At 42.6% G+C, this 12,680-nt stretch overlaps 1 protein-coding gene across 9 annotated transcripts in view; it reads left to right on the forward strand.

Annotated features, from left to right (window-relative positions):
- Positions 1–12,680, forward strand: part of atp2b2 (ATPase plasma membrane Ca2+ transporting 2) — a 166,515-nt gene that overhangs the window by 127,409 nt on the left and 26,426 nt on the right. For all 9 annotated transcript variants that reach the window (XM_059538272.1, XM_059538270.1, XM_059538268.1 and 6 more), the window contains 5 exons: positions 2,352–2,531; positions 5,286–5,373; positions 6,262–6,368; positions 7,074–7,265; positions 9,160–9,373. In XM_059538272.1, the coding sequence (XP_059394255.1) occupies positions 2,352–2,531; positions 5,286–5,373; positions 6,262–6,368; positions 7,074–7,265; positions 9,160–9,373 (781 nt within the window). The remainder of the gene's footprint in view (positions 1–2,351; positions 2,532–5,285; positions 5,374–6,261; positions 6,369–7,073; positions 7,266–9,159; positions 9,374–12,680) is intronic.

A 12,680-nucleotide genomic window follows, 5' to 3' on the forward strand; every position in this document is an offset into this window, starting at 1 on the left:
AATGCACAAAGCTTAGCCTATTGTGATTAACTGGATGGGGGGCGCACTATATTTACTGTGCATTCATCAACTGAAAACAGAATCGATTGGGATTTAACCCTTATGCGTTGTTGGGGACGTTTTCGTCCACCAGGGGGTAAAGTTGAGTCTTATTTTGGCCACAACTTTCTCTGTGTTTGAGCTAATGGAATGATTTTTGGTGACAAATCTTATTTTGACCCATATTTTGGGAAAATGCTTTGAAATTTTTCAAAAACTCAACGGTACACTGTGGGCAAATTCACTACCCTTTCGGTATGTTCGTGGATGAAAACATCCACTAAATTAAACTGCTGTAAAAATGTATCAGATAAATTTATTTTTTCATTTTTTTTGCATAAATCTATTAATCAACCTCAGTCCTGATCAAAACTACCAAATGTTTAAAAAAAATCCAAGATTTTAACTCTTTAATTACCAAGTTCATAAATGATGTCACTGATTTGGGAAAAAAACACACAAAATTACATATTTTCAATATAAAAAGTGATTGTGGACTGGATATTTTTTTACCTTACTTAAAATCCTGTAAAAAAAATCTACTTTGCATCAAATTTATGCACATAATGTATTATGAACCAAAATGCAATACCAACTTCAAACAAGCTGCAGCTCGCTGGAGGGGTCACGCTACATAATCATTTCTAAAACTTTGGTACATGTCAAGCCTTTTCTCGTGTTGCTTGCTGCTCTTCTCACCATTAAATATCCAGCACGATGGCATGCAAGTGTTTAAATCCACGTACTTTGCAATATGAATAAACAGTGCTCATAAACGGCTGCTGAGGTCATATTCTCAAGTGAAGCGAGTTGAGGCCTGGACCCGGAAACAGCGCTTCTTACGTCATCACTTAATAACCGAATACTTTCACCACCATTAAAAGGCAGCAGGTGCATAAATACACTTTTGTTTTCTCCATGTAGTTCTAAGAGCTGAGGTGTACATTGTGATTTTCTGAAATACATTAAGGTAAGTGCGCAAAGGTCTCTCTCACACACACACTCTCTCTCTCTCACACACACACACTCAATATAATATGCTGTTACACTCCATATAGCTTCATATACAAGTCAGAAACTAAGCTTTTTTTGCACAGGCCTATCTAAATGGTTAATGGTCCCACCTAGTGATCAACTGTAAAAAATAACAAATGTTACCTCTTCCCAACAGGGAAAACCACCAACAATTAAGAATGCATGATTATATGGTGTCATGGCTTTGCAATCAAAAAATGTTGTTATAATGGAAGTCAATGGGGCAAAAATAGCCACCAACAACAATTTGATTTTTTTTTAAATCTAATGCTGCACAAAAACTAAAAATGCATCAAAGCCAATGTTGCTACTAATCTTTGACATGCCCAAGACTGTTATAAAAAGTCTAGGTTATAAAAAAAAAATCCAGCCACAATTACTTTTATATTGAAAATAAGTCATTCTGTGTGTTTTTCCCCCCAAATCAGTGACATCAGGACTGAAGTTGATTAACAGATTTATGCAAAAAAAATAGAAAAAAAAAATATGAATCTGATACATTTTTACAGCAGTTTAATTGAGTGAATGTTTTCATCCCAAACATACTGAAAGGGTAGTGAATTTGAACAATCCAATCCACAAGGGTTAAGAATCAATATTGGTTCATAAAAATGAGAATCTATTGAAATAGAGAAATCTTTTCTTTCTTTTTTTTTTTGAGCATATTTTGTTGTTTTTAGTGGCCTAACCCTAACCCTAACTGAGGTGTGTTGAACATGAAAAGTGACGCACAGTCTCTGTTCATCTGTTCTCTTCATAAATAAATGCATAAGTCTATATGCTCGTCCTGTAGCTTCATTATTAAAAATGAAAATGTGAACAAAAATAAAAGCAGTTATTGTGTTATAATTAAAATATGGACATTAAAATGATGGGTAATAATAGATTATGCCAGAATTTTTCCGACCCTGTCCATCAAAATGACGAACAATGTTAAAGTCTAACTAACGCAACCTCTGGTGTAGATATATATATGGTCAGTCTGAACCCGGTCAGATTTTTCAGCACTAAAATAAAAACCTTCATATGAATAATTTTGTCTTTTGTTTAATGGGATATCATCTCCACCACTGCATAATTACCGCAGGAGCTCTTTGAATTCCTCCTAATGAGCTCTTTCTTGTTTCACTGGAGCATCTGAAAGAGAGATTAGAGGAATCAGGAGAGCTGAACGAATCCTGTGTGTTTTGCGGCAGTGTTCTCATTTACTATCTACGCTAACCCTTCCTCCGGAGCGGAGTGGAGCGAGGTGAATTAATGCAGTCCTGTGTCTGCAGGTGCCCGACGCCATCAAGAAATGCCAGCGTGCTGGAATCACTGTTCGTATGGTGACCGGAGACAACATCAACACGGCACGAGCCATCGCTATCAAATGTGGCATCATCCACCCTGGAGAAGACTTCCTGTGCATCGACGGGAAGGAGTTCAACAGGAGGATCAGGAATGAGAAGGGAGAGGTACAGTACTGTATATATAGTGCAGAACACTGAGTCTACAGCAAATAGTAACAGCATTTGTGGCATAATATCAAGAAAATGAGTTTGACTGGTCCAGTGCAATATATGTTAACATTCTGTTAAAAACACCATGAGACACAAACATTTATATTTAAGACCCCATGAAATAGCTTACAAGCAAAGTTTACTCTTCTGTGTATACTCTTCAGAAGTTTAGGTTTGGTAAGAAGTTTGAAAGAAGTCTCTTCTGCTCACCAAGACAATAAAAAAATTACAATTTCAAATAACTGTTTTCAATGTGAATAAATACCAGTTTCTGGCGTGAATCTCTAGAAGACGTAGACCATTATTCACACGGCGCAGCTGATTGGTTCTCCCCTGTGCCGGTGGCCAATGAGCTCACTGCTCAACTATCAAATACTCGGCTGGTGTTTCCTGAAGCAGTTACATGCGCTTCAGAGGTCCTCCACCTCCCCAGCTCCACCTGTATAGATCTGCTACTGTATGTGGTTATTTCAATATTATCTGTTACTGCAGTAGCAGTATTTCCTACATACAGCGGCGTGACTGTGGATGTATTCGTTGATCAGATCTATTCCAACCACACCAACACATTAACCATGTCATGTACATTACTCTTCGAAACTCTCCGGGAGATGTCATGACAGAAATAGTCAAATTAATTTTCAGCATCATTCCTCCAGTCTTCCGTGTCACATGATCCTTCAGAAATCATTCTAATATGATGATTTACTGCTCAAGAAACATTTCTGATTATTATCAATGTTGAACACAGTTGTGCTGCACAATATTTCTGGAAACTGATACATTTTATTTTCCAGGATTCACAGATGAACAGAAAGTTCAAAAGAACAGCATTCATTTGACAAGGATCATTTTGCTGTTGTTTTGAGCTTTCTTTATTTAGTGCATTCTGTAAATTTCTTTATAATAATAATAATCTTTCTGACCCCAAACTTTTGAACAGTACTATATTTCCATATGAAACCAGTATGCTTTAATTATGCTGGTTATGAAGCATGATTGAATGCATCCACAGTATCTGGTGGCAGCTGGTATTTCTGGGAGATGAACAGACATCTGTGTAGTGCAGGATGAGTCAGCAGTGTTTTTCCTGTTTTTCTAGAAGAGAATGACAGTGTCACATCACACATGAGTTGTACACATTCTACTTTAGATAAAGCCCCTGGCTACTGCATAGCAAACTAGAGTTGACTCATTGTCACATAGGCTGTTTTAATAAGTTAGGAGCTATGAATTAAACTTCATTAGTCAATAGATGTCTCCTGACAGCTGCTCGTCATGCGTCACTGAGAAAGTGATACAGATCAAGACAGCAGCTCTTGTGCTCTTCAAGTCTGTTTCACCAGCGCTGAAATCTCACCGTTTGTTTCCATTTGTTGCTGTTGGCTTTCATGAAAAAGAAATCACTGCTATAAGGGTTTTTTGGTATTTCTTGGTATACAAGGTCCTATTAATTTTACTCACTATAGTACAGTACAATCTTGTGCAAGTCACAGCATTAAGGGAAAAGATCACACACACACACACACACACACACACACACACTTGGAAGTCTTGTGTTGACCTCAAAATAAACACATTTTTAAGATTTTAAATTTAAGTTTACATGAAATATAAAGGAAAAACAAAGCAGATATTTAGGAGATTGCCTCTGTTGAATTGTTTGGTGGGAGGATATGAGAGATGCGCCACAATGATTATAACTAGGAAAAATGTCAAAGTATCTGTCATCGTCTAGAGACTGGAAGTTCTCGCTCCTGTATTGCTTAAAATCAGTTTTCTCTGCTGGTTTGAAATGTGTCTGTCTTCTACATTATTTTGATAACATGTCTAAGTTTTATGAGTTCTGTAACTATCTGTAAATCAGTGCTTTTTTCACAGACGTACATCGATGAGCTGCACAATTCTGCTTTTACGGCCTCAGGAATTCAGATTTTCTGCACACATGATTTTTACGTTATGAGATGACAATCTGAGATGATTGTCCAAAGCACTGCTTCATATACTGTAGCTGTCTGTGCTCTGATCATTTATGGGGCTATTTTATGATGTCGTGTTTACATTACATTGCACCGCCATTATTGATGTAGACAATAATTGAACAGATTTGAAAGCTGGCCATTCTAACAAACACCCCGCATGTGAATGATGGACGCTGTGTGATTTAATGCACAGTCAAATCATTTATATGTACTGTATTTTTCGGACTATAAGTCGCACTGGACTATAAGTCGCATTTATTTAGAACCAAGAACCAAGAGAAAACCTTACCGTCTACAGCCGCCAGAGGGCGCTCTATGTCTTCAGTGTAGTAGACTACAGGAGCACAGAGCAGCATAGAGCGCCATCTGGCGGCTGGAGACGGTAATGTTTTCTCTTGGTTTATTTCTCTTGGTTCATTTCTCTAGGTTCATGTCAAATTAATTTTGACAAATAAGTCGCACCAGACTATAAGTCGCAGGACCAGCCAAACTATGAAAAAAAGTGTGACTTATAGTCCGGAAAATACGGTAAATGCGACATCTTTTCTGATGAATGTTTACACTCATTACAACAAGAAAGATATCTTAGAGGTGGATTCAATTTTTTCATGTTATATAGTGGTGGCTGTCTTATGGATTCCATCAGATGGGTGTATAGCCACTTTTTGGCACCTGTAATGAGTGTCTTTGTCATGATGGATGGATGTCTGTCTCACGTCTCTGGCAGGTTGAGCAGGAGCGCATTGATAAAGTGTGGCCTAAACTGCGAGTGCTTGCCAGATCCTCACCGACGGACAAACACACGCTGGTCAAAGGTGAGGGAACACCAAACCAGTGTCAGAAACGTAAAGACATCACTTCACAAGCACTGCTTTATTCACGTATTCACTTAGAAGTTGTGAAGGGACCTATCTAGACAATGTTTTTTTTTATTTTACAAGAAATACTATATAATTGCTTCACCACCATTTTTTTTCAGTATATTATAAATATATAACCACATTTTAATGGAGATTGTTATCTGAAACTATTACAAATAGCTGATGAACAGGGACCGACATTTTTAGATGAACAATCTGCTGGACATATTTGAGTTCCTGTCCATTTACACACAGCAGCAGCGCGTGTAAGTAAAGCACTCTGGGATCAGATCTGTGGTACATAAGACTGAACATCATGGCTGGAGTTACAGGATAATTTACGTGCTGTTAGCAAATGTTGCGCTGTAATTACATCACTAGTGTATTTCATTAGTTATCGCTTGATTGTCCCTGATGTTTTTATCACATAGATTTAATGCTGGCAACATATGGCTGCTCATTATAAGTGTTGAGGAATGAGTCATTCCTGTAAAGGAGAAGCATTTGTGTCCACAACATTTTGATGAAGTGCACTGTTAAGTAATTTGCAAGCTTGAGTATATACATTTAAACTTAATTTCTTGCTTATTCAATTCTTATGCTACTTGAAAATGCTACTTATACTATATTGAAAAGCTTGCACATATAATTAAGTATTACTAATTGTAATTATATGGTATATAACTCTTCATATTGCATAATGCAATTTGAGAAAGACAGTTCAGCAGTTCGTCGTCTGATAAAATGTCTCTTGCAGATCTTGTAGAAATGTTCTTCTATGCACAGTAAATGAAAAAGGCAGCGATTGCAGAATGACTCAGTAATGTGTGACTTGTCTCTCAGGTATTATTGACAGCACTATGGGGGACCAGCGGCAGGTGGTTGCTGTAACTGGTGATGGGACCAACGACGGACCGGCCCTCAAGAAGGCAGATGTGGGCTTTGCCATGGTGAGCACCGATCGAACCGCATCGTGATTCCAGTCTTTGAGCTGTTCAGACACAGGCTGTCCTCATTTCAGCACAATCACTCCACCTCATGCGGCGCAAACACAGGCCCAGAGCGCCCCCTAGTGTGAGCCGGTGCCTCTTACTCCTGTTTTTGACATCTGTCACTTGACTTGCATGAGGCAAAAAAAAACAGCTTGTGTCAGCACCGCCCCGCTATTTCTATTTTCATAAGTTCAGCCATGTCAGAGGAGAACATATTCTTGTGTTCCTGCTCAACAAACTGACACGAGCTGCCTGCGGGCGGTTTCCTCTCTGTGGTATTTACCATGATTTTACTGTCAGATGTGTCTTAAAGCAGAACAGTCCCTCAGGCTAGTCTTTAAAAAACACAAACGCTTTACTCCGAGACCAACAAGATTTGACCATCACTCACTGTCCACATGAGGGTCTGCTTAAATTCAAACAGAAAGTGAATGTGCTTATATGTCATTCAAATAATGTCAACAATCCTATAATGATTTCTTCATGCAAAATATAATTTCTTTTTTTCTTATGTTACTCTAAAAATATGACCTTTTTAATTTTAGTAATGCATAACATATATGGTTCTGCATATGCCGAATGAATAAATGATTTAGATTTTATGGAGATTTTTGGAACTTGATGCAATTTGAAGCAGAGAATTGATGTGAAATGTCTTGACAGGGAATCGCAGGGACAGATGTGGCCAAAGAGGCGTCTGACATCATCCTGACGGATGATAACTTCTCCAGCATCGTGAAGGCCGTGATGTGGGGACGCAACGTCTACGACAGCATCTCGAAGTTCCTTCAGTTCCAGCTGACCGTTAACGTGGTGGCTGTGATCGTTGCCTTTACTGGAGCCTGTATCACACAGGTTTGTGCTTCTGTGTCCACACACAGGTGCTCACACTAAATGAGCATTCACTGCTAAAGCAAGCATCAGTATTATTATTGCTCAAACCTGTCATGAGTGATTTGAGCAGGCTTTTAAACTTGAGTAATAAACTTCAGCATGTGTTAACATTCAAACATTTGGGGTCAGTTAAATGTGTGTTTTTTTCAAGGATGCATTACATTTTATCGAAAGTGACAGTAAAGATGTTACAAAATGTTTCAGTGTTTAATTTATTATAAAATATATTATTCTGTTCAAAGAATCTTGTATCACATATTCTGCTAAAATATGTGTAATCTCGAACAGTAAATCATCATATTTTCATGATTTCTGAAGATCATGTGACACTGAAGACTGGAGGAATGATGCTGAAAATACAGCGGAGCATCACAGGAATAGATGAAAGTTTAGCAGATATTCACATAGAAAACAGCTGATTTACATTCTAATACTATTTCACACTATTACTGTATTTTTGATCAAATAAATGCAGCCGTTCAATCAAAAACATACTGACTCTGAACTTTTGAACTGTAGTTATAACTCACCCTGCATGAATAATCTATCAAAGCATCTCACTTGTTTACCTGACAGATGATAAAACAGTGAAAGTGAAGTGACATTCAGCCAAGTATGGTGACCCATACTCAGAATTTGTGCTCTGCATTTAACCCATCCGAAGTGCACACACACAGAGCAGTGAACACACACACACACACACCCGGAGCAGTGGGCAGCCATTTATGCTGCGGCGCCCGGGGAGCAGTTGGGGGTTCGATGCCTTGCTCAAGGGCACCTAAGTCGTGGTATTGAAGGTGGAGAGAGAACTGTACATGCACTCCCCCCACCCACAATTCCTGCCGGCCCGGGACTCGAACTCACAACCTTTCGATTGGGAGTCCGACTCTCTAACCATTAGGCCACGACTTCCCTACAAAACAGGTGAAAGATCCCATAGAGTTATATTAAAAGGAGGGACCTGAGCCATATCTAGAGACCAGAAGATCACAGAGACTTAAGGGTGGGATCAGAACACCTTAGCAACCTCATAATAACGCCCTGGCAACCATACAACACTCAAGCATTGTATCTTTGTTAGTTTTGTAAAGACTACTCACATTTTCTTCATGAAATACACAAAACTGATTACTAATTTAAAACCACTGCTACCATAAACGAGATGTCTTGTGTGTCGTATGTGTGTCTGTCTGTGTATGTATACAGTATTTATATATAAAACACCTGACCCTCTTACACTTTCGCTCTCTATTCAATGTGTATTTCACTTTTTTTAATTATAAAAAATTACCATCTTACACTAGCATTCTCTATTCTTTTTATAATCATTATATTTATATATATCCTTGCGTATTGTGTTAGGCTAACCAAGACTTGTCACAGCACATATTATTGTTCTTTAATTTGATTTAATTCCTTGTTTTAAGTTGCTTTGGATAAAATCATCTGCTTAGTGACTAAATGTAAATGTAGATGTCTTTTATGAGATGACAGATCCGACCTGCTATGAAGTCTCAAATTAGACTACGCAGAGACATGTGGAAATGGCAGAGAATCCATATTAGATTACTAGGCCAAGGCCAAAGACTTCATCCCTGTGATCCAAAATAGAATTGTTTCATTTCCTAGAGGATCTCTGACCTAATAAATGATGCAGCACTTCTGAGAGAAAGAGGCTAGACTGGCTGAAGTTACCAACATGAGGAATGAACATGCAGAGTGTGTTAGATGAATGAGAGTTAATGACTTTCAGGGTCTTCTTACCAATAGTTTGATACACAAGGACCATGCTAGCTCAGTTCATTATGTTTTATTGGTCTCATGAGTTGTGATGAGGAACTGTTTGTTCTTCCAGGATTCTCCTCTGAAAGCTGTGCAGATGTTGTGGGTAAACCTGATCATGGACACGTTTGCATCTCTGGCTCTGGCCACCGAACCTCCCACTGAGTCCCTGTTGATGAGGAAACCCTATGGCCGAAACAAACCCCTGATCTCCAGCACCATGACTAAGAACATCCTGGGCCATGGCGTCTACCAACTCATCATCATCTTCACACTGCTGTTTGTGGGTGAGTTACCTTAAACTGTAGATCTGTGATGCAGGCTAAGCAAATACGTTTTTGCTTTTATGCCTAGTTTTTTTTTTACAATTTTACACAAATAGTTGAAGAAACATCGGTAACACTTTACTTACAGTACATTAAAACGTACTCGGTTACTAAACGTAACCTCGGTTCTCTCTAGAAGAGCGAACGAGTACTGCGTCTAAGACGCTACGGGAAAAGTCTCTTTTCACGAAATACTGAAGCAAAAAATTATCCTTAATTTTGTATTTTTGTAAAGCGCATTTGCAGCAGTACACAGCCATAGGCGAGACGGCTCGTTCGCTCATTGGCTTGTTCTGCGGCAACTGCACAGCCTATCGAGCGCGGGCTGATGCAACATCAGACCAATAAGGGCGCTTCGCGCCCTTCTTGCCACTTCCCGCCGAAACGGGTGTGGCCCAACCTATAAAAGGAGCTCGAAAAGGCTGACTCACCTGATTTATTTCATCGCCGAAGCGAACCAGAGTGAATCGTGCGCACGGCAGAGAACGCAGTACTCGTTCGCTCTTCTAGAGAGAACCGAGGTTACGTTTAGTAACCGAGTACGTTCTCTTACGAGAGCTCTCTCGTACTGCGTCTTAGCTAAGACGCTACGGGAACCCAATGTAAAACGCCGTGCGCGCAGGGATCACACACCAATAAACCTGAAGCAACGCCCAGGATTTACAGTGCACAGTCACCTGAGGGACTCACAGAGAGTCCAGGACAGAAAAGGGAAAAAGCCCTCCGTCCCATATCTAGCAGCATCCGTAGATGCGGCAATATGACGTCACACAGCCGAGGCAAGGCCTGACCAATGTGGCAATGCGGGTCTTACGCAATACTGCCCATATAACAGTCGGCAGCGCATAGCGCTCGTGAACTCAGAATTCCCCTCAGGGCCCTGATTCGCCTATACCGACAGCAGCCTTGCTTGCAAGGCGGGAACCTCCAGGTTATAGAACCTGATAAATGTAGACGGCGAGGCCCAACCTGCCGCCATACATATATCCTGCAAGGAGATCCCAGTAGACCACGCCCACGACGAGGCGATGCCTCTTGTGGAGTGTGCTCTGACGCCCAACGGGCACTGAAGGCCCCTGGAAGCGTAAGCTAACGCTATGGCGTCAACTATCCATCTGGATAGAGTCTGTCTCGAAACAGCCATTCCCTTGGAACGCCCACCGAACGAGACAAATAGCTGCTCCGTCTGCCGAAAGGCAGCAGAGCGAGACACATAAGCTCTTAAAACCCTGACAGGGCAAAGAAGACTCGAGTCTCCATCCTCCCCTGACACCGGCAGGGCAGACAGGGCAATAACCTGAGCCCGAAACGGTGTGTTGAGGGATTTCGGCACATAACCGTGCCTAGGTTTGAGTATGACTCTTGAGTCATTGGGCCCAAACTCCAAGCACGACTGGCTCACCGAGAGCGCGTGCAAATCACCCACACACTTCACAGAAGCGAGAGCCAACAAGAATACTGTCTTGAACGACAGATGCTGAAGGCTAATCGATTGGATAGGCTTGAAAGGGGGACCTTTCAAGGCCTCCAAAACCGCCGCGAGGTCCCACATAGGGACTGACGGAGGTCTGGGAGGATTCAGCCTCCTAGCTCCTCTGAGGAACCGGATGACTAAATCATTCCTTCCTATTGACTGACCGGACGCCGTTTCAGAAAACGCCGCGATGGCAGCCACATAAACTTTGAGCGTGGATGGGGCTCTACCCTTATCCAACAGCTCCTGAAGGAAGGAGAGGACCTCCGTCACCTCACAACTAAGGGGTGAATAACCTCGAGCTGTGCACCAGCTGGAGAACACCGACCACTTCGAGGCATACAGACGTCGTGTCGACGGAGCTCTAGCCTGAGTGATGGTATTTAGCACTCTCACTGCGAGATCAGCGGGTAACCATTGAGTGCCCATACATAGAGGGACCACAACTCCGGTTGAGGGTGCCAAATCGAGCCCCTGGCCTGCGAGAGGAGGTCTCTCCTCAATGGTACCGGCCACGGGGCGACATCTGCTAAATGCATCAAATCTGGGAACCATGGTTGGTTCTTCCAAAGAGGTGCTACAAGCAGTATTGAACATCTCGTTTCTCTCACCCGTTCTATCACCTGCGGAAGGAGGGAGACGGGAGGGAACGCATAAAGCGGGCAGCACGGCCATCTCCGTGACAGCGCGCTTTCGTTCTTGGAAAAGAACGCGGGGCAGTGAGCGTCTTCGTGGGACGCAAAGAGGTCCACCTCCGCCATGCCAAATCTCTGCCACAACAGCCGGACTGTTTGCGGGTGTAGAGACCATTCGCCCGTAGGAACATTGCCTCTGGACAGCCTGTCTGGACCCAGATTCTGCAGTCCAGGCACATGCACTGCTCTCAGCGAGCACACGTTGCGCTGAGCCCAAATCAGGAGGCGTTCCGTCAGCCTGCACAGGTTTCGGGACCCGAGACCGACCTGGCAATTTATGTAGGACACCACGGACATGTTGTCCGAACGGACTATGACGTGGTGATCCTTGATATGGGGACAAAAGCGCGTCAGCGCGTTCTCCACTGCCAGCATTTCCAGGCAGTTGATATGATGGAGCTTTTCCCATTCTGACCATAGGCCAAAGGACGGTCTGCCTTCGAGCAGCGCTCCCCATCCCGAAGTGGAGGCGTCCGTCGACACCATTTTCACAATCGGGGAAGTCCCCAGGCTTACACCTGATCGGTACCAGCCGTTCGCTGTCCAAGGTGCTAGAGCCGCAACACAGCTCTGATCGACCTTGAAATGCAGCCGGCCAGACGCCCACGCTCTGCGCGGCACCCGAGCCTTCAGCCAGAACTGCAGGGGGCGCATGCGGAGCAGGCCCAGCCGCAGAACCGGAGATGCTGAGGCCATGAGACCCAGCATCTTTTGACAGTGTTTGAGCGACACAGTCGCGCCACAGCGGAAAGAACTCGCTGCACGCTGAATGCCCATCGCGCGCTGTGGTGACAGCCGCGCCGTCATGGAACACGAGTTCAGAACTATACCCAGAAACAGGATCGTCTGACTGGGGTTCAGCGAACTCTTCACCCAATTGACACTGAGGCCGAGCTTCTCGAGGTGATCGAGTAAAACGGCTCTGTGGTCCATGAGCTCAGCTCATGATCGGGCCAGAACCAGCCAGTCGTCCAAATAATTCAGCACTCGTGTGCCTCTGAGTCTAAGAGGAGCGAGCGCTGCATCCATGCACCTCGTAAACGTACGAGGAGCTACGGACAAGCCGAATGGCAGGACTGCAAACTGGTATGCCTGGCCC

This window comes from Carassius carassius, chromosome 44, assembly GCF_963082965.1.
Source record: "Carassius carassius chromosome 44, fCarCar2.1, whole genome shotgun sequence".
NCBI lineage: Eukaryota > Metazoa > Chordata > Actinopteri > Cypriniformes > Cyprinidae > Carassius > Carassius carassius.